Raw genomic sequence first — 23,391 nt, 5'->3', positions numbered from 1 at the left:
AGCCCTGCAATGTATTTGAGGAGCAGAACATGCAAGTTTTACATCTTTCAGCAATAAGGAGCTGTCTGGGATGCACATCATCTCCTAGCTAATAAATAATGATCAACGCCAGGCTGAAGCACGAAATGGCGCGCAGTCGGATGGTGAGCCGGCACCATTTGAATATCTTTGATGTCTTCAAGGCCTCTGCATATGACTAGTAACAATTAGAGTACTGCGGAAATGTAAATGCTGGAGAGATGCTGGAGAGATGACTCCATAACACAGGAAACATGGGCAGGGCTAGTGTAAATACTGGAAACCCACAGACCAATTCCCATCTTCAGTGCTATTAAAATCATAATTTATCATCATTCTACTGCATTGCCCTCCGTTGTATTCACTTCATTTTGAGTAGATACAAAAACTATAACATTTTACGCAATTAAAACTTCATTTGTCTTTTGTTGTGAATTACCTTATTAATTGAATTTCACAACAGATGCATATGACATAACTTCAGTATTTATGTGCACACGGGCCAGGATAATATTGCTTTCATTCAAAGAAATGAGAGAGTTACTTTTTTTTACTTTTTATCTGTCCTATAATCATTGCATTGTACACGGAAAAGTCAAATTCTTTGTACTGGACTTTTTTAATGAAAACAACAGGTAAGAATGTAACATTTGAAAAGTAAATATAAACATGTCAAAGATGTCACTTACAGAGAGTCAGGACAGAACTGTGGCTGGGGGAGCCGCCGCCCCTTCAGCAAGTAATGTGTGATGTCATAGGGGTCAACCTGTGGGTAGGGGCTAGTTCCTCTGGTCAACAGCTCCCACATCAAGATGCCAAAGGACCACTACAGAGAGTAGGGAGAGGGAAGGAGAAAGCGTGTCAGTTGCTTCGACTTATAATATCATTCAATAATATTAGCAGTCACTTTTGGACACGTTTTCAGCACTACCTCATAGTGTTAGTCCACTTTCACACCAAGTTTTGCTTTCATGGCATTGCAGTACAGCTGCATTGCAGCACATGGGAAGTGAATGTGCATAACAAATCTCCTGATTGGGCTGAGATTAATAGATTCAGCTGATTAAAAGTGATGGAAACCAAGACTCACTTGATTGGTCCAAGTGGAAATTCATTTAACAAATTAAAATATACAATAGTAAACATATTTATATTGGGTTTAAAATTTTTTATCAAGAGCCTCATCTGACAGATGGATATACCAAACCATTGCAGTGTATCTGGGTGATGCTAGCAAAATTGTACCAGCTCATCACGTTACAGTAATTGTGCTTGTTTTACATCATGGATATGTGTGAGAAATTCTGTGTTTTACTACTGACTGCAACATATGAGCACCATAAACTTTATTAACTGCATTCATTTACATATGAACCAACATACCAAGAGGTCCTTAAAGTGAGTTACCCCAACCGTTAATAACTAACAGATAGCTGTTCAATTGGTGTACAATTTTAATATTAGTGCAATTTTTATGCAATTTCTTCCCATGCAAAAAAAAAAAATTATTCAAATACCATGTATTCTGCGCATGAAACTGCAATAATGTCCAGTAGTAATTGCCATCCAGTGTGATTGACACATGAAATGGCACAGAGCCCTGGTGTAGAGTCATATAATTTGCCCTACAGCGCACAGACTGAACCTACTGGAAATAAGATGCAGTAAGAACACTTTTGACTGCCCAGGATTGTACAGACTGACCTCAGTGGGAAAAAATGTACTGTCACAGTCTCCACCAACAGAGCCTGGAAATCAAGCAGACTGGTTGGAAATTCCCACCGGAATCGGACTCACCACATCAGACTTGGTGGTGAACTTCTGCGTCTGCAGGCTCTCGATGGCCATCCACTTGACCGGCAGCTTGGCCTTCCTATGGTTCTGAACACTGTAGTACTCTTTGTCCAAGACATCCCGTGCCATGCCAAAGTCTGCCACCTTCACTGTGTATGACTCGTCCAGCCTGCCAAAACATTCAACCAATCAGCACCCTTATCACTAAGACCCCTCAAAAGGAGAAAATAATACAATTAAACTATATGAGGCAGCTGTCACATGAGACAGTGACTCAAGGGGGTATTTCCAATCATACATATCATGCATTAATAAAATCCCTGTTACACATAAAGTAACTGGCGCCATATAGATAAACATTTTAAGAGAAAGATGATTCTGACTACAAAAAGTGAACTAAGAAATGCATTTTCAGAAAGCAGCCAAAGGTGTACTGGATTATCATTTTAACTCAATTTACTCCATTACAACAGTTTTTCTGAAGAATTACAAACACAACATTTTTGCAAATACAATTTGCACCCGTTTTAAGTAAATTTGGTAAAAAGGACACTGTCCATGTTTTTCATGATAATAGGTAGCATTTTCTGAAAATGAAAATATGTCTTTCTGAGCTGTATTTGATTATTTTAATGCACAATTTGAAGGAATTGTATCTTGGCTGAGTGCTAAATGGGGTAGGAGAATGTCAAACAGTATTGAGAATTGTATGGTTTGGTCTTTTCATAGGATATGTTGACACATACAGAAAATAGTCTAATTATGTTGGGCTTATCCTTCAAGCTGTCATGTGCTTTATATAGCCATACACTTACCCTAGATTTTAGCTGTAGCCTAACAGCAGATATGCATGCTGTTGATAGCATTCTGATTTAAAGTCACAGGATTTGTGCACATTGTGACTGGGAAAGGAAACTAAATATGGATTGTTTAACACAATCTGGTTTTCTAAGGAACTCAAACTGATTCATTCTCAACTGAATATCCTGTCAGGCCACAACTCACATGCAGTTTCGTGCCGCAAGGTCTCTGTGCACAAATTTCTTCCCTGCTAAGTATTCCATCCCCTTTGCAACATGTAGTCCAAAGCCAATCAAGTCTTTCACAGTAGGATTCTGGGAAAACACAGACAGGAGACCGTTAAGAAGATTGAGAGGTTGAGAAATGTTGGTTTCCTAAATAATAATAATAATAATAATAACAATAATAACAATAATAACAATAATAATAATTTTAAAGCCGATACCAGTAAAATACATTAGGGACAATAACAGAGCTCAACCATATCAGTTTAGCACAACCCAGCAATTCTGATGAGGGTTAACAACAAGCTAAAAATACAGCAAAAGGCAAAACCTCCGTTTCCCATTTAAACGTGCCCTTGCCGTCCATTATGCCGGTCTCCAAACAATTCAGATTTAATTGTAACCAAAAAGAATCACTACCTGAAATGGATCTAAAAATGGCGCTTTTTTATTTTTCAATGTCATGCGACCCTGAGAGAGTTCTGTCTCCTCGAGCAATTGGCTCACCCTGTTCTCACTGCGGATGAAGTGGCGGAGGTCCCCATGCTTCATGTAGGGAAGAACCACCAGGGGAAGCCCCTCCTCGGGCAGCAGGATACCGAGCAGGGAGAGCACATTGGTGTGGTGGAAGCCCTTCATCAAAATTCCCTCCCTCAGGAACTGCTCCACCTCTTCGATGTCTGTGATCCCTGTATTGAATTTCCCGTATATCAATTTAAACATACATATAATATGCAACAAACATTTCTTACAAGAAAATGCATTTACTTTCAGAAAATACTTTCAGACAAGAGCATCTTAGAATTTGGTGAGTAGTTAACATATATTGTGTAACATTTATATCGCTAATAAGCACCACATATGCTAGCTACATTGAATCAGATTTATGGACTTTCCCATATTTTCTTAATACACACCCCATCCATATATTTACATCTGAATCTGAATAATAAATTTTGCAATATTGTCTTTGCTGAGTACAGCTCAAGCTAGCATTTGCCCAGAAATGAACATATGGAAAACCTCTTGTCAAAGTTATCTCTTACAAATGTCAAGACATTAACAAAGGTGTAGTACTAATAGGTCTAGGGATCAGCCAACAGTCAAAATAACTATAGAATTTACTCAGCAGGCTCCATCCCAGAGAAAGCATTGGATTTACTCACTGTTCAAGGATTTCACTGCGCAGTGGATTTCTTTGCTATTCTGATCTTTTAAATAGCCATGGTACACTGTTCCAAAATGACCTGGAAAGAGAAAATTCACTTACATTGCCTAAACGTTTACTATGGGCCAGTTTTAATTTCCCATTAAACAAAATTAGGGAATCTCATACAATGTCAGTGATCTCGTTCACAGCATTAAAATGACAAGTCACAAAATTACCAAATAGCTCAGGTGCTTCAAAATCGATTAGGAAAATACTATTTCACCAGTGTGACAGCTTAAAACACTCCATGCACTTCCCAGAAAATAGAGCCAATTAGCTTGCAGTTTCTTAGTACCAGGGTTAATTTAGACGATATTACAGCTGTTGTTTTTAAAGTCACCCCATTTTATTAATGTCAGGATATTGGCAGAAACAACAGGAGAAAAACAGTAGAAAAAGAAATCTGGCAGTGAAAATCACGAGGTCTCACCCTTGCCGACGATCTGGTGGTGCTGCACATCAAGCATCTCAGCTGGGATCAGCACATCCTTCACCTCCACCAGCAGCTCTGGCCGGAGGTTGGCAATACAGATCTTTTCTGGGTACATGAGGGGCCTCAGTGAAGAGTCAAGGCTGTTGGTATAGGCCAGACCAGGAAACGCCATCGCACCTGATCCAGATGTCCTGTCTGAAGACAGTTCTGCGCAGGGTATGAAGGGGAACATTGGACAAGGAAGGATTTCTGGGGACATGCTCTGTTTTCTGTCACTCAGTCTCTGTCTTTTAACTATTTCACAATTAAAGCTGAATTAATGCTGAACATTTTATTGTGTAAGGACAGGGTCTCACCTCGTCTGTAGTCACCAGTAGGAGAGATGTCTGCAATAATGTTGTTCCTGGTCTGGCTGGAGAAATAAGACAAACGGTGCTCTGCCTGGGAAGCTGAACATTTCACAAGTATATTAGTAAATAAAAAACAAATCAAGTCAAAATAAAACAAACCGAAGCCTCTGTATGCAGCACATCACATTTACAGTATGTTCTTCTTAGACCTGTCAAAGCTATTGTTTATATTGCTTATACATCAAGCATAGCGTGTTTGTTTATATTGTTGTTTATATTGTTTATATGTCAATCGTGTCAGCACACAGAAAAACCACGTCCAACACCTGCCTTCACCTTTCTTCAACTTCCTCAGGTGTCTCATGACAAAAAAAGCTAGCACGGCCCCAACCACCAGTGCAGCTAGGATTCCCAGCACGATGCCCACTGCTGAGTTGTTGCTGACGTGGATCACCTTGCCCACGAAATACACATGCCCATTGACAGAGACCTGTAAAAGAGAACACAGTTGAGATGTGCGGAGGTTTGCACTACCTCCGGAGATCTGTATGGAGATCTCTGAGCGCTGAGATTTTTTATATTGTTTTAATGCATGAATGAATTGCTCAACTGATCATGTGTCTCCTATGCAAAAAGATTGTGCCTGTGATCCTGAATAGTAATAATATATGTAGAAAGCATGTGGCCGCTCTCAGTTACTGCCTTGGGTTTAGTGGTATGAGAACAGGATGCCAAGCTTCCAGGACCAGGAATGTTTTCACCTTTAAGCAAGAGGAATAGGAGCCACCATACAACCAGCCACACCGCCTCGATCGGCCTCAAAAAGACAGGACAATGCTCACCCTCACAGGCAAACCTTGACTGGGGATAGTCAGGTTATTGGGGATCCTGCAAGTGATTTCATTGACCAGGACTGAGGCCTTACAGTCCACTTCTCCCACCAGCATAATGATTTTCATACAGGAACTGACAAGATTCAATCTCTTGTGCTGAAAGAAAGAGTATAGATAATATTTTCCTACCAGGCTCGTTATCTCAACATAAATGACAGAAGTTGTCGTACCATTTGTTCTGTATGCTAAATCACTAGCATTTATTTTGCATTTCTAAATTATTCTCAACAACAATTCAACTTTAATCAGCAACAACTTTGTACCTGTTCATTTTTTTTGCAATAGATAATGCAGATGGCTCAGTAGAACTGAAACAGAGAATCTTTAACTCACATGCAGAGACACTTCATCCTGATCGGGAGATAGTCGCAATGTGTCAAAGGGGATAGGTTCACCATGTGGGTAATACCAGAACTTCTGTTTCCAAAGATCAATGGCCCCATCCATGTCAATGGAGAGATGCCCTTCTATGGACTCCTCAAGGAAAGGGGGGGTCACACACTCCATCTGGGTGGGACTCTCCGTCCCATTACAATACTGGAACCCATGGGGAACACACAGCCATTTTTAGGGGAGACCATGTAATTTGTAAAAAGCAATGTTAAACTCTTTAACACTGTAGTGGCTTCATGTAACAATCGAGAAAATAAACATGCAATTCAAAAACTTCTGAATACGGCATAGCAAATATGACCTTACATATTCATTAAGACATGTCATAATTTCAGTACATTTAATCCAAATCAAATTTGACCCACACACACAGCTGAAAAGTGATTTACTATGGTAATGTAACAAAATGCATCTTTGGTAAAGCTTACACTTTTTACAGGCTGCTTGTTGTTGCTGGGCACAAAGCGGATGCTGGTCTTGTAGACAGAATCCAGATTCCTGCCTGTGATGGTGACTTTGGACCCTCTATCATTGGGGTAAGCAAATACACAGAATTATACACATATCAAATCAGAAATAAGACCCAATCAAACAAGCAACAACAAAAAAAATTATGCAAGGAGTTCATGTTGTCTAATCACTCACTCAAAGATTTCAAAGATTTAATTTCAAGATTTCACCATTTCCTGTCACCATGTGGTAAACAGTGCATGGAGAACAGCATGTCTACTACAAACATTTTTTAAAGGAAAACAAGCAGTTCATCCACGTTCTTTTCTGTATTCCTTCACTTTATTCCGATAGGGGGAAAGGGGAGTCATGATGCAGAGTGTATCACGGCCAATAATCATACCCCCAGTGACCGACTGTGATTTGATTATGGATTTGAGGGTCAACTATGCTACGGTCTCACCTCTGTTTCAAACATTTAGACGATCATATCAAGCAGTGTTGGCTTAATGATTTGATACAATACTGCTGCAGTGTTCTCTCCATTTCTGAAGAGGGTGTGTCCCAGTAATTCAACAATATGAATCAAGGTTTCTTACTGGGGTGTGAATGACTCACTAAGACACACCTACAGAGAGTCCAATATTAGTTAATCTCCAAAGCAGTGACACAACTGCAGTCTGAGAGTCAGTAACTACACAAAGGCTCATACTGAGGAGACAAGCACAAGCACTACAACCATCCTTAGGTATATAAAAAGATCTCAGTATCAAGTAACAGACCCATGATAAAAAAAACTCCACATATTGCATATTTATGTTAGAGACAAGGTAGCTATGTCTGTGAGGGATTCAGATAGCAAGTCAAGATGAGAGGGACACCTTGGTGACCATCGATCACAAACCAATCACAATCATCTGCCAGAACTGAAATTGCTGCCGGAATTATAGGCACATCTTTTTTTGGTACAGTACGGTACCGCTTTTAATATGGGTTCTAAAAGGAAGTGCCAATGGCCTCATCGCTGTGGTCAAACTGTCATCGCCCAAATTATGCTAATAGGGCCTACTGTTGTCCATCGCAAATGCACAGTTCTGCTTACACGGTATGAGTGGCATGAACAGCACTTCAGCAGCGATAAACATGCATTTCCTGTGATAAGATGTACTACACAGCACTGGTCATAACCGGAACGGGCCGTGCCTCTGTGAAACCTAGGTAAACCACTCCTACCCGCGAAAGCTGCAATGTGGGTCCACCTGGGTGATCACTGGTTTCTCTCGGTAGTGAAAGGGCACAGTGGAGGGCACGCGGGACTTGTCAATGTGCACCACCAGGACCGCGTCCTTCAGCTCGGCCGAAGGCTTTGAGACGCAGACAATTGAGGAAAGGTTTCCGCTACCTGGGGAAACACTAAAAAGAGACAGAAGAGGGACACATTTATAAAGGATTACAGATATTTCATATATGCTACCCAAATATATAAGAACTTTATTTTAGTATAGGCCAGAAATGGAGCATAAAGGGCTTATCAAAGGACAGGTATCACAAATTTTGGCTTCCTGATCTTGTTGATTTAACCTTCACTTTATCCTACATACGCAGGGTGTAACCATGTTGTGCAATATATTCTGAACAACTTAAGAGACACCTGTAAATTATAAACTACAACAGAGGCCGGTGCTTTAGGAGCTCAAGCAGTTTACACCTACACGATGCACGTAAAAACATTCAACAAAAATAAGCGTTAAACAAGTATTTGTTCTTAACTCTAATTTGAAGGCTCAAAGGGCTGACGTGCTGTTTGACAGGCAATAGCTGAAAGTACCCAGGATCCTCATTACAGTTAAGCTGTAATTACGGTACTCATACAAAATGACACAGGTATGTGGGGTTCTCGCAAGTAAACAGAGCCCAATAGTAAGCACTGTCATGGTATAACAGTGTTACGGCTCCTTAAATATAAAGGTAATAATTCAGGTTATTATTATCATTAGTAGTAGTGGTAGTAGTGGTGGTAGTAGTAGTAGTAGTAGTAGCAGTAACAGGATGCAATGATTGCATGCCCTCACCTATTGATCACACATGGCTCCTCATCCAGAGTAACTCTCCTGTTGTTTCCAGCATTCAGGTGATGCCCTGTCACAGTAATCAGGGTGCCCCCAGTTATGGGCCCATAATCAGGCAAAACATCTGTGATGTCCGGGGCCTGGATGGATGGGGTGAGAGTCAGAATCCTTTAACTCACATGGAAGACTCAGATACTCTCTAAAACATTTTTCAGCTGTCAGCTCAAAGTGCAAAAGAACCCAGGGGTGTAGTTTTGTGTTTTAAATAGCCTTTGATTATTATATTTATCAGTATAATGCTTTGTTTCTTACAAATTCTATGTTGCAATGCTCCATCCATTACAAAATTTACACAATAAACTAAGGATTAAGTTAATCCTATTTACCACAAAAGTGAATCCATCGATCAGGGCTGTCCCATTGATGTAGTAGCGTCCCTCCCCCTTCCCCTCATGTACTTCCACAGTGATGGAGACAGGCTGGGGCTCTTGCCTTGAATTGATTTTACACACCAGCCTGGACAGAGTCAACACCACAGTTAGAACACCCCTTTCACCCACAGTACAGCCATGTCACTTCTACATAATCATGCACTATTTACTGTGACTACATTTACTACAGTATTTGCTCAATGTCAGCATAGCTCACTATAGTAAGTAAGGACTATTTAACTGGCAACAATGTGGTCACGAGGCCATCACAGACATACCCCTGGCATACCCTACCTTAGTTGAGAATTGAAAAAAAGTGGTATTCGGAGGCAACAAGAATAGGGCCTATGTCCACATCTATCAGATGCAGGTAATAAATATGCAATTTCTACATATTTTACGTGGTTTTTTAAAATATATTTTTACATGTACTTAAGGCAGTACAATTACAACTAGACACTCAGTGCTCTTTTATGTACGAACAATCCAAAGGAAACAACTGAGCAACTGTTAACACCTGTCAGTCATTAATTAACTTAGTTTTGCACAGTTGAAAATAGGGGCCTCAGCACAACAGGTGTTTCTGTAAAATGGTAAAACATATACAGTACATATGTGAATACCATGAATTATACTTTTGGAAGGCACTGTATAGTATATTTACAAGTAAAGCACAAGTTAGTGCAGTATCTCACTGTAAAAAGAATATGTTGGGTATATACATTAATTTTGTGTGTCTTACTGTGCGCTATTGCTCTTCTCAGGCAGTACTGTACAGGTTGTCTGCCCCACCCTCACCAGGTGAGTTCCAGGTCTAATGGCAGGCCGCGGAGGGGACTGAAACTCCCAGCCACACAGCGTAAGTTCCGATTCACCATCAGGGGGCGCTGTCTTTGGGAAGAACTGCAACACGCAAACCCATTACCACTGCAACTCAGATTATGGCGATGCACTCTCAGAGAACTCTCATGTGAAGACATCCTGTTCTTGACACAGGAAATCTTCATATGAGAGTCCTTTGAGATTGTAGGTCATTGTTGCTTATTAAACGTCATGCTCATTGCGAAACACAGGGAGTGTCTCTCCCCATGGCATGGCTCCAACAGCCAACCCTCACTTCCGCAACCTCACCACCTATTCATCCCAGCAGGTTTATTGGCAGCGTAAACGCTGTGATCTCAACTTCCCGATCGACTCTGCGCGTCACTTGTGCAAACAGGGATGTTTGCCGAGTGAGTTACTGCAGACTGTAACAGCTTGCACTTCAGACAAATGGAAAAAAGAGACCCGGGCCCTCGAGTCTCACCTCGGTGAGGACAGGTGGGCAGGAATCGCTCCCCCACTGGCCGCTGCACTCGGGCTTCCGGGAGCAGACTCCCGAGCACCAGCCGCAGCCCATGAAGGCGGGGGCCGTCAGACACATGCCGCAAGTGAGGAAGTGACGGCAGCCTGGACCCCGGGGGGGCACGCTGAACATCTGTAAGTGAGAGAGGGGGGGAGGTGGGTCATTCACGCAATGTCCGTCTCCACCTGTAGCTATCAGAACGAAACGGTCAATACGTTACTAACCAAGGACATGCTAACTAAAGAACATTTTTGAGCCTTACATTATTACAGAGAAATTAAGATTTAAGATGTGGTAAAAAAAAAATTAGGCAACTTGAATCAATGCATATCACTGCAATAAGTATACTTTCATTTCAAGACAATAAGTAATAAGTAACATTTCATAAGAGTAAATAATTTAAAAAATGCAGTTTGGCCTTGCAGTATGGCATCTTCTCCTTCCAATCCATATCTAGAAGCATCTAATAAAAACAAATTCTCTGCTTCCCTCTTGCACCTACTATGGCATCCAAATTTATGTTTAGATTATGTATTCACTACTATAGCTTGTGATCCCGATGATTTAGCACCAGTACTGCTCATTGCCTAATCCCAGACTGAGCATTGAGCAAATGGCAAAATGAAAGAGAAGAAATGGAAATCTCAACATACCTTGTTTCCCACCACAAAGAGCAAGGATTCCTCTGACTGCACAGCAGCGACTGGTGACACCATCTCATTCTCTGCCAGGGAGTAATTGGCAAAAAGTGTGGCACCAGATCTCCTTAGGATGAACTGAAAAACAAAGCATTTAATGACTAATCACTGTGTTGGCTCACTGAACACAAAATGCATTCTGTTACCAGGAAACAGTTTCATAGTGCTGCCACACTTTAGTAAAAATAAAAATGACAGAAACACTGTATCTGCCTGCTGGGTTCCCATATAAAGAACACAGCCCCCAGGGGACTCCCGGTCTGTCCTCTACCTGCAGAATCCGTCCATCCTTGGTCCCAATGTGAGCAATGGTTTGGAATTGGAAAGTGGTGACCAGCACAGAGGTGAGCAGGACATTCCGCATCTCTCTGTTGAAGAGGTCCACCCTGTAGTAGGGCTGGGACACCATGGTGGGTGTCTCTGTGCAGGTGACATTGTCCTCCTTGCTCTGCTGCCAAAGAAAGAGAAGAAAAACACTCAGAAACATCAGATCTCAGAGCACATGGTACTGTAAGTGTGAAATACAATCACTGTACTGTAGCATCATTTCATATTTCCCTAGAATCTACAGTCAATGAAGCTGTGAATACAGCAGAGTTACTAGTGGGGATTAAATCACAGTGTTACAGTCAAATGTCTGCTTCAGTATAATATACACACACGTGCACACACACACACACACACACACTTTGTGCTCTTGTTCGTTCATCACATTTGAAGACGATCATGGCATGTCTCATTGGGTTTGGTCAGGGTTTCGATGGGTGCGCAGACGTCTAACCGATCTGGATCCTCTGTAGCACACTGGACAGGTTATGAAAGGTCTGGGCCTCTTTCTTTGTGCTGCTGTCCCCTCATCATGTTTGTTTGTTAAGTTCAAATTAACTGGCATGTGAAAAAGGCCACTTAAAATGTATTTAAGTTTTCATCAACATTCTGTTTTGTGTTGGTCCCATAAAACCTTTTTTTTTTTTTTTACTTGAATTCTATTAAACCTACTTCACCATATTTAAGCTGTAAGCCACTGTAAATTCTCAGGCACAGGTACCTATATCCTTGTGTTCCTCTGCAAAAATATTTTGCAGGAAATGTCATGGCCAATCTTAAGAAACAGCTTAGAGCTGTATGTCATTGGGAGCAATTCTGTCATCTGTCTGCGGTAAGCTGGTTATTACATAGCCTCACCCTGTTATTAAACAGAATGTAAATCATCTAGTTTGCAACATGTGCAATGAGTGGCTTTGTGAACCTGATAGGCTTGTACAGTACCCTAGGGGAAATGTAAAGTTTATATTACGAGTGTACCTTATATCCCAGGTTAACAGGGAAACTATGAAAAAACATGCTTCTATATATAACCTGGAGTAACCAGACTTGTTTGTTTGTTTCCCTGACTGACTCACCCAGGAACCAATTATTCTTGGAATATTCTTGAATGAAAAGTCAGGGTAAACATTGCTAATGTGTACGTGTTTGGTTTTCTGAATGTCCCTTGATTTATTTGTAAGGCACAATGAACATTTAGAAAGTTAATGTTAAATTTAGAACATTCTTAGAACTACATTCAGTTTAGTTATTCCAGTTAAATTATTTGATTGGTATTGACAATTATCCTCTTTTTATGACTGGGTGATGGGGATGTTAAAAGTCTGTATCTGACTGTTTTTTTTTTTTTGTTTGTTTGTTTGTTTTTTGGGGAATTTGGCAGAACTTAGAACCTAACTGGAACGTAACAATAAATTTCACAAACATTTCCAACACACGGTTGTGGCTTCTGTAGAAGCAAGAAATTACCAAGACATTGCACAAACATCGGACAGATCCTGTTTAATACTGACTGGCTGTCATTTATACACACTGTTCTGAACAGTTCTGATAGGTCTGATAGTATTCAAAAATCCAGCACCTGTAATTTCCTGAAACTCATTCAAAATGATTCAATTCCCCTGACATGTTTGTCTTCTCACTGCTTCTTCTCCTGACAAAATTTAGTAAGCTTTGGCTGACCAAACCAAGAAGAATAACATTTCTATTCTGATCGCAAAAAAAAACAAAAAAAAAAACCTTGCGTTCCATTGTAGGTTTGACGGTCAATTAGGCTATACAGCATCCAAACTACAAAAAGTTCCTGTCTTTGGGGGCAAGCAGTGAGAGACTGCTGCAGGGCAGCATTATTTTATTTGATGCTCTTCCCTGAAAAATAGCATTATCAATATATGCAAAAATGCATTATTTAAATCATATTAATGGAGTTAAAGAATGCCTCTCCTTTATCTACTTAATGATTTTTTAAGTAATAGGCCTATGGATGCTGAGAACTAAAGCAGCACAGTAACAAACTGTCACAATTATGAGCAATATAAATGTCTATTAAAAATTTTATATAAATATTTTTTTTTAAATAACATTGCAATAATATATAATGCTTAATTGTTACTCCAATAATTATTATTAGTAGTTATTTACTATGCAGTAAATAGTAAAAGGTAGTAGTGTACTAAAAAGAATGTCGCAATCAGTTGTGCAATTTATGTAAGTTTTCTGTGGCGTAACCAAACTGAAAGTCTTGACAAGATGACATCAAACACAGCAATGTTGCTTAGTAACCTATTCAATACTACACAAGAGCAGCAAGCTGCTACAGGTATAGTGGTGCTGTGCACAAGCACTAAAAAACAGCATTAGAGATTCAACGTTTTGGATTTGCCCTGAATACTTTGGCTTCAAAGTCATGAATATTTCCTCTCCAGACAAATGCCTAGAATTATATATTTTAAAGAATGAGTACAACAAAGTGAAGAAAAACTGAAAAGTTTAGCCCCAAAAGGGCTCTGTGAACTAATTATGCCAGCAGGAAAATTAAGAATTATGTCTTCCCTTTCTCAGTACTCAGATACACTGGGGGCATTACTGTCTGGAAAACAAACAAAAAGGTTGCTCAGGTGAACATGTTTACATGGTTTCTTGACAGCAGAGCCAACAGAGGAAGGAAAGACACGTTATTGAAAAAAAAGTCCACGCAGAGGCACACAAGGTGATCCATCCACAACGTACCCATACCGACTCACACTGCCAAGGCAAGCTCCAGCATGCCTAGCCATGGTAAGAGTTCAGCAAAAGGCACAAGCTGCACTGATGCCCACAGGAAGTGGAGGTGCAATGCAAAGGAAACAGGAAGGAGGGCCAGAGAACCTGTTCCAGCCATTAATAGAGGACACTGAGGAACTGGGGAAAGCACGATGGGTGGAAAGAGAGCTCAGCATCCAGAATCATGTTTCCCATGTGTTTTTTGTTATTTCACACACATTGACACTAAAGGAAATGCAAACCAGATGTCCAGTGGCTTCTGCTTCCAATGAAAACACACAGTGAATGCTGTCAAGACCAGAGCACAGTACCTCAGTTCAGTCAGGAGGAATGACTTACAGTAATACTACTTAACCACCAAACCAAGGCCTATTGGAAACTCAAGCTCAATGTTAGCATTTACTCTGACTGATCTGAGCACATCAATCTTAATCCGAACACCATATCACCGCTGTCATCACATTCTGTGTTGAGTTTAAGTGTTGTCAACTCTAGTTTAGTATTATCAGATGCTAAGTTAGTTACATCAAGATAGTAAGATGTAACAGATGTAACACTGAGTAAACATCAGGGAGACATAAACATCATTTAAAATATTTTTTATTGGCTAAATACTGTGGACAGAGAATTGCTAAATAGTGAAGTATCAACAGTAATCCTGTATAACTGCACATTCCAAAATGGTTTGGATTGCTGCTCTCTTACGTAATAAGATACACAACTAACTGCCAAGATAAAAATATTTCCTATTAATCATCAATTTTCTAGATTTTGGCGGATGTCTAGTATTTAGATTACTGCCTTTAAGAGAGAGACATTATAATTAGGCTAGATCTGGCTGACTCGCTCATAGTCCACACAGTGTCACTTGTGATTGAGTAGTTTGCTCTGTCTGACTGTAGGAATGTCTGTTTCTCTCTATCCCTGTTCTCCCCTCCAGAAACATCAAAGGAAACATCCTCAGGGTAATTTAAAGTCACATTGCAGGTCGTATCTCTAGCTGTCTCCTCTCCCATTAACAGGCCTGAAAATGTGGCATGGTGTCTCCTGTCTCTGAGCATCTAACTACTGAGACACAGACACATTTGGGGGTCAGATACCCAGTGTAACCACAGAATGCCACAAGGATTATGGTCCTTTAGATTTTCAGCTTCTGTGACATATAATTGGAATCGTTAATTGAAAATCTTAACTATACAGATAATGGTTGTTGAGGCAGTTCCATTTTCAAGCCGAAACCAATGTAGTGCAATTTGGTTTTGATACATGATGACTGGATTGTAAACTTCCTTTTTTGTTGAGGTATTCAATAGCTGAGCTGGATGACCTCCTAACATATTCATTATAAAAAGGCTATACCATGAATATTTAACATATCATAGTGCTTAGCCCTGCTTCCAACAACATATGGCAACTTTACTAAGGAATTTTCCCAGTGGCATGGTTATTGTGCTGCCTGCAGGCAGATATTAGGGGGAAGTGGTTTAGCAGGACTGCATGTGCAGCTGCTGGCAATTACATTATTAGCATTAACCTTTATCTGCGTTGCCTGCAGTGGGACCGTGGATGTGACAGAGGATGTGACACAACTGCAACAGCTACAGCCACAGAAACAGCTACATCAACAGCAACACATGCAGTGTGATTCACTTAACTAAACTTGTGTGCATCCCAAATCCTGGCGTCTGTGTGTTTTACAAACATGTCACACTCAGCTTTTAGATAAGCTAGTCCTTCCACACCTCAGCAATCAGTGCACAGGAGGTGTCCGTCCCCGCTTTCAACAACATAAAATGTGGGCCTTTCTACACTTTTCGTGAACAACTTTGTAGATTTATCATCAGCCAGGTAAAATCTGTTGTGGTGGACATCAGGACATCTGCTTTTGGCATCTTGGGAATCTTAACCTTGCATCTGGGCCTGGTGTGTGCAGGGTATGACAGATTTACAGCTGATCTGCCATTTTTACATTTTCATCCCTGGCTTTTTGGAATATTCTGCTATATTTTTGAGCTTTGGTATTCCTTCCTATGAAAAACTTCCTATGTTGCATATAGTTCATTGAACACACAAACCAGCATGGGTTCGATCTCCAATGTCCCAATTCTCAGGAAAGAACCAAAAGTCACTACTGCTTTTATAAATGAAGATCTTGAATTTCCCTCCTATTTTATGAAAATGAAAAGATTGTACAGTGAATAATACAATATTATTTTATTTTATTTATAATCGAAAAGGTTTGAAAGACCATGTTTATGTCATTGTTCATTTTCATTGTGCCCTTTTCTTTATTTAGGTAAAGCAACAGCATAGATGCAGCTAAAGTTTATTTATATTTAATGTTTACACACATTTGAGATCTCCTATTCTCATTAATAATCTTAGCTCATCTTGGCTTCTAGATTTTTGGCATTGATTGAGCAATGTTACAGAATAAGATTCCTTTTCAAATGTGAAAAATGATTCTTTTTTTCATTCAAATGCCACTGATTGAGTTTTTCCACACAGACAGACAGCCTGCTGACAGTTGCCCCAAAGCCCAGCACAGGGGCAGGTTGGTACAGATCAAGAATTGCAATGCCCTGCTTTCACTCATGGTTACTAACACAAGGCCAACCTGAAAAACTGATCCATGTAAAGAAAGACAACTTATTATTTCCAGTTTGGCAAAATGTGTGCAAGTCACAGTCTGTTTGTTAACCTTGGTTTCACTTGTGCTCCCACCAGGCACACACAAACAGGTAAAATGAGATATCACATTTCTCTTGAATACAGGCTGAACAATCCGCCAGTGAAAAATGACAAAGTTATGTTTTCTTGAAAGCTGAAACAAGTGATCATAAAACTGTACAACAGCCGTTTGCTCAAAATGTTACCACTACATGGCATTCAGTGCATGCGTCTAAATGGTATCTGTGTACCTGACAGACATACCATTATAATGCACTAACCAGTGTGTGAACTGAGCTCCATAAACATGTTCATCTGATAAGGGAAAAGGAATCTGACCTGAACTGCCAAGAATGCATTCCACATCCACCTACAGCCCAGTGCAGCCTACACACAAATGTAATAGATTGCATTTACATTGTGCAATTGTTCTCAATACCTCAATGAACTTAAAAGCAATGGCCTGGGATGGGATGACTCATTTCACCCATCTGGAGGTTATACACTGCAGCCATTTTGTGCCAGAACACTTGCATATCAGCTAAATGGTAAATGGACTGCATTTATATAGCGCTTTTATCCAAAGCACATTCAATTGATGCCTCTCATTTACCCATTCACACACACACTCACACACCAACAGTGAAAGGCTGCCATGCAAGGTACCAATCAGCTCGTTGGGAGCAATGAGTGGTTAGGTGTCTTGCTCAGGGACACTTCGACACGCCCAGGCCGGGGGATCGAACCAGCAACCCTCCGACTGCCAGACAAGAACCGCTCTTACCTCCTGAGCTATGTTGCTAGGTGAAGGGAAGGGATTTATTTAACCAGTTAAACTGAAGGTTGATAAGATGAAAAGAACTGAGTGAGCCTGATTCGGAATTTGTAAATACATTTGGAAAATCTGGCTCTAGAGGAACTCCTTCTGAAATAACAGTCATGGAATAGTTACAAACTCAATAAACCAGGAAACAGGCTAACATTTTAATCCAAACAATCTACTCTCGCGAAAAAGAAAATGTACTACATATAATGTACATTGCAGCTACTTTTGTGCATTGCAGCGGCATGCCTTGGCATGTTGAATAACAAGGAGAGAATTTATCTTGGTATAACAAATCAAGTAGGCCTCTCATTATTATGACACTACAGGGACAAAATGGCTTCTGCTGTACAGCTCCAGCTAATGGGAGGGGCAAGGCAAGAGGGTGCATCACCATGCTAACGAAACTGCCACGCCACCCCTGTAAATCACACAGAAACACACCAGCGAGAGACTGCATGTGCTGTTTGACAAGACTCTCCTATATGTTAGTTTTATGCGATACTGCTCTCCCAGAACTCATAAACGAGCAAACCGACAGGAAAAAGCCACTCTTTCGACATTCCAAAGATATTCACTTTTTCTCCCCTCAAGTCAGTGGGAGGGTTTCAAAAGCAAACAGTGCACCTGACAGCGTCAGCAAGAGGCATACATATGAAGTTGGTAAATGGCAAATGTTTTCTTCTTCTTTCTCTACTTGTTATTATAATTATTATGAGAAGCAGTTGAACATCCATCGCAACAGGCATACTAAAATTTAATTTGTAATTTACTATACTGTCCTTCAATAAGTGTTAAGACTGCCAACAAAATGGGGAGAATTATCACAGCATGTGAAAGATAATCCATGCAATAGTGCAGCTATCAAGATTTATATTTAAATACTAATATGGCCAGACATGCGGCATCTTGGAAACGCCTTTTGCTGCATGCAGTACATAACTTCATTTATTACCTTGCTGTACATAACTTTATTTCTTACCTAAACCTTGACTCACAAACAAATTGAAGTTTCTTCTTTTTTCTTCAAAAAAGTATCTTCTTTTTCTTTTTTACAGTTTGCCAAGTTCAGCAATCACATAATATTTTCTGTCTCTTGTCTTATATACTTGTAATAAAGAAACGTCTAACCATGTTGTTATTCTCCAATTCTTTACAATAAGGAGGGATTAAATAATTTGTGTGATTAAAATGATGCATACAGCAACTTATAATCAGACAGTGTCAGTAAATTGATGTTTAGGTAAGATAAATATCCATTTAGCTATTATTATCACTTATATAAAGCTTTTAAAATGGTTTGAAATATTAAGCAACATGCTTCCTCTGATATTTCAAGATCAAGATGAATTATTTTTGAAAGGTATTGATGCAAGAGAGACAGAATTTGAGATAATATCAATACAGCATATTTATGAGAAAGTTTCAAAGAATCTACATTCATCTTTGATGTCTTGAGCAGAAACAGAATAAGAATATTATTGAGTTTTGTGCTTTTTGCGTCACATTCCTGGTGATTCACTGGGCATTCACAACAGAATCTCTCAGGAGCTCCATTTCCTGCTTGTCAACGCTGTGATCCTCTAAAGGCTGTTTCTATTGAACAACCAAAACCAACTGGAATGTAACAGCAGGCGTTCAACAAAAATGAGAGAACTGAAGTATGGACTGTTCCCACTCAGCATGCCCTAGGCTGCGTAACCACACGGAGCATATATCATGCAATTGCTCCACGATCCACCCCCCTGATAAATGCCTGCCCTTGAGACTGGTTCAGACCTGTCCATACATCCATCTAACTCCTGCCCTGAAGACTGGTTCATACCTGTCCATACTTCCATCCAAGTACTGCCAGCACATGACCGGATTCCTTCCACTGCAAAAACCTGACCTCTGACTGACTCGCCTATTGACAAATCTATTCTGCTGTTTGTTTTCTTTGAATACCTCATTCAGACTGGCTTACAGTTTCCCTTATCAAACATTCCCTGTCCCATTTGTATTTCTAGATCTTTGGGAAATTCTGGCAATGCAACAGCCATGTCTCAACTAAGATGAAAGTGCTGAAAGTGAATCATATCGACTTAACACCACTCTTACGAGGCTAAAAGCGATTTGTATTGGCTTACCTCATGTGGACAGCTCTCGCAGAGCTGAAAGTGGCAGAGGCCCCGGGAGAGTTGCTCCGGGCTGAAGCTGCAGCAGTCTTTCACTCCCGCCTCGATGGCCTTGTTCACAAATTTTATTGGGAAGGCGCAGAGGGCCGAGTCGTCGAGGAGCCTTCCACCCGCGTCCGTCACGGCAAACACCCCGTACAGAATATCGTCGTCCACACCCACACCCAGCTCGCCGGCGAACTCCTTCCCGGCTTTCCCGAAATGTGCCGCCTGCACTACGTTGTAGATCACGTCATGATACTTTGCGCTCCTCCTCCTTCGCTTGGGTTCATAGCGGCACTCCAGAACCACTTCCCGGTACCTCCACATTTCCCAGTCCCGGCTCGGCAGCTGCCCGAGCCTCGTCTGCAAGCGGGAGGACTCTAAATCTGGATTCTCCCTCTGCACTGACAAGAAGTACACAAAATCTTGCGTGGCAAAGCTGTAGATGTAATCAATGCGATAGGATGCGCGTAGATTTGGCAACACTGTGAGGCCTTGCACATCCACGTAGAAGCCGTCCTCGGTTGACAAAGGCCGCCGCACTGATATGGACTGTCTGCTATATCGCTCAGTCACGTGCTCATCAACAGTTGCTGCCACAAAAAAGTAGGCAGTGTGCCCTACGGGCACAATGCTGGCTTTCGTGCCGAGAGGACTGGCCAGGCAATCGGGGCAGTGGGCAGGGGAGTTTGACTCCTCTTTAAACAGGCATTTTGATGAATCCGGGGGAAGTGATTGAAGATTGTGGAAATAGCAGACCCCATACTGAGTGCTCCCACAAGAATACAAATACGGAAGCTGTGGGTCCAACAATAAAACCTCGTTGTCTGTGTCCTCGAAATGGTTGGGATCTGTTGGAATGGGACATGAGCTACAGATTTTACAGTCAGAGCTGCCCACAGGACCAGTGCGCACCTCCCATATCTTATCCAGGCTGGCGTTCACACCCTCCAGAAAATTCCGAGAGGCCACGTAGACATCATGCGAAAAATCGACCACAATGTTTTGTATGGGGTTCAGTGTTTGGAAGGAGGGCAAACTGTAGGGGACAGAAAAATCCACAGCCTTGCGTGGTGTCACTGGGCAGGAGTCCAGGGCGACAGTTGTGAGACTCTGCAGCCAGATGCATGTCATCAGCAGAGTGGCCCACGGAACCATCTCCATGCCAAGCAGCAGGAACCAATCAGACACAGGCAACGTCTGTTACCTACAGTTTGATAGGTTGGACAGGCTACTCAGTCAGGCCATCCTGAAATCTACAGAGAAAGAAAGGAGGGAAATAAACCAAGAACATGTTCAAATTGTTGACTTAATCTGAGATTGTACCAATCCCAGAAAGATTTGATGTTTTACATAGGAGAAAACGACACCTGTTGCATTCAGTTGTGAGAGCAGTTATTGTTTTAATTAGATGAACATTAGCCTGCTTTTGCAGTGGAATTTATAAGCCAGAAACAAAATGCTCAATGTTCACCCAATTGTAACAGAACACGTCTGAAACTGAGCCACATGTATACATTAGGCTTGATTTTTATGACAGACCTCTGCTGTTGGCTGCTGAGAGCTATAATTCCATTATGTGGTTATATGCTTTTAAGGTTGTCAGCAAACACTTTAAATTTTCTGTGCTTTTCCGCTTCATCTTTTCTGCTCCACTGCATTTACGCATAATACAGTTAATTAATAATCCATGCTGCAAATATATATATATATTTTTTTAAATGGATTACTCGCACAGAGAGAATATGTTTTTTCATTTCTTGGAGCCGTTTTTTTTTTTTTTGGACAATCTTTTATCAAGGTCTCCCTGTTGACCAGCTTTCCACCTCTCTTTCATTTTTCTACTGACAGCATTCTAATCACAAAAGGGACAGTAATCAACAAAGAAGTTAAGAGGCTATACATTATGCCTACCATTCTCTCACCCTGATTTTAAAAAGCTTGTGCTATGACCCAATAATGACACTGAGGACTGACTCATCTGTAAAAGAAAATGGCAGAAAGTTCTGTAAAATACAAAGGGAAAAAAATGTTTAATTGGATAAACCTAAAACATTTCTTTCAATGTATTAATTATAGGTTTTCTCAAATTTAAATATTTTCTCAAATTTAAATATTTTGGTCCATGTGAATGAGCCTAAAAAATTTCAACTGAGAAAACCTAAAAAATATAAGTATAACAAACTGAAGTAGAATTTTAGGTGTATCCAATGAACCATTTTTTTCCTGTGTATGATGCATTACCTAAAAAGGTGTGACCCTGGCATAAGCCAATATAGCAGAGGTGACCAATCTCTACAAAACCCCATTCTGCGTGGCCAATATGGTGAAGATTCATTCAGTGCTGAGTGGCACATCATGGAATTTATTCACACTCACATTCTTGGTGCTACCATGGAGTCAGGGGACAAAATGTTTATTTAAAAAATGTGGTCAAAATCCTGAAACAATGCCACGGTGGAAAAAACACAGCATCTATATCAACACAGCCCATTCACTAAAGTACTAATAAAGTTCACAATGTATAGACTTTAAAATGCATAATTGCTTTTGATAACAGAGAATATTCTTCTTAATTACACACCGTCTGGTCTAAATTCAGTATAGTTACACACACTGGGTGCTCAAAGTTGTTTAAATTATTTTAATTGTACATAGAGACCTCAAATCTCAAGCACCAGGCATGATACTCACACATCCAACCTACACAACAAACATTTGGATACGACACAGTAAAATGTCCAATGTTAATTCAACTCAATCAAAGTTCATATGAGTCCTTTAGATACCATATGTACTCTGTAAGAGTTGATTTGACACTGAACATGTTACTGTGTACCCTGAGATCAACACTAAACCAGTGAAAGGCAAATATCTAAATCAAACAGTTTGCCTAAGGCGAATCCTTTCAGAAATGTAAAACAATGTATATGTATTCTTGCTAGTGACTGTGCATATTCTAATTTTACCTGATAACAACTTTACATTCCCACTTTCAAATAGGCTAATAATAATAATAATAATAATAATAATAATAATAATACATTTTAAAAACATCGTAGCCAGAGGATCTCATCATATTTCAGTTCCCAGCCTTGGAGACTTAAACCTCAAAGTTACATAAATTCAGCTCAATGTGGCATGTCATTTTCCTTCGTCAATCAGTTCCTTCGTATTCCACGCTAGCTCAAGGCTGACAAGTTATTACACACAGAGACATGTGTCGGCTGGTGAAGCTGTGATTAGTGACGTGATCAACTGAGTCGTTTCCCACGCCCACCTCCATAATCCTTATGGACAGGGCCCTTTCACAAGTCCATCATGTCTACAACAATTTATTCTCCCATGAACGCAGGATTCTTACAAATGTTTTAGATATCTGGATTTTGCAAGTGGGTTCCTGGAATAACACTTTAATGAATGTAAGATTAAGATTATCAAGTTTTTTTTTTTTTTTTTCTTTCATTCTTTCAGCTCCGGGACCACTTCATTAACATATGGGATGGCCCCTCCCTATATTTCTGACCTTTTATCCCCCTAAGA

At 40.4% G+C, this 23,391-nt stretch overlaps 1 protein-coding gene across 6 annotated transcripts in view; it reads right to left on the bottom strand.

Annotated features, from left to right (window-relative positions):
• mst1ra (macrophage stimulating 1 receptor a) overlaps positions 1–23,391 on the bottom strand; it is a 28,791-nt gene that overhangs the window by 3,226 nt on the left and 2,174 nt on the right. For 3 of the 6 annotated variants that reach the window (XM_064298752.1, XM_064298753.1, XM_064298751.1), the window contains exons 2-20: positions 19,819–21,104; positions 11,381–11,560; positions 11,065–11,187; positions 10,373–10,543; positions 9,809–9,969; positions 9,022–9,151; positions 8,639–8,775; positions 7,800–7,979; positions 6,545–6,641; positions 6,057–6,260; positions 5,673–5,819; positions 5,161–5,320; positions 4,837–4,929; positions 4,478–4,687; positions 4,004–4,084; positions 3,345–3,526; positions 2,818–2,927; positions 1,816–1,981; positions 708–844 (exon numbers count right to left, since the gene is read on the bottom strand). In XM_064298752.1, coding sequence (XP_064154822.1) covers positions 708–844; positions 1,816–1,981; positions 2,818–2,927; positions 3,345–3,526; positions 4,004–4,084; positions 4,478–4,687; positions 4,837–4,929; positions 5,161–5,320; positions 5,673–5,819; positions 6,057–6,260; positions 6,545–6,641; positions 7,800–7,979; positions 8,639–8,775; positions 9,022–9,151; positions 9,809–9,969; positions 10,373–10,543; positions 11,065–11,187; positions 11,381–11,560; positions 19,819–21,012 — 3,863 coding nt within the window. In that variant the 5' untranslated portion in view covers positions 21,013–21,104. The remainder of the gene's footprint in view (positions 1–707; positions 845–1,815; positions 1,982–2,817; positions 2,928–3,344; positions 3,527–4,003; positions 4,085–4,477; positions 4,688–4,836; positions 4,930–5,160; positions 5,321–5,672; positions 5,820–6,056; positions 6,261–6,544; positions 6,642–7,799; positions 7,980–8,638; positions 8,776–9,021; positions 9,152–9,808; positions 9,970–10,372; positions 10,544–11,064; positions 11,188–11,380; positions 11,561–19,818; positions 21,105–23,391) is intronic. The other 3 variants (XM_064298755.1, XM_064298754.1, XM_064298756.1) reach the window with 3 other exon arrangements.

This window comes from Anguilla rostrata, chromosome 11 (assembly GCF_018555375.3).
Source record: "Anguilla rostrata isolate EN2019 chromosome 11, ASM1855537v3, whole genome shotgun sequence".
In the NCBI taxonomy this organism is placed as follows: domain Eukaryota; kingdom Metazoa; phylum Chordata; class Actinopteri; order Anguilliformes; family Anguillidae; genus Anguilla; species Anguilla rostrata.
This window is presented reverse-complemented; position numbering and strand designations above follow the sequence as displayed.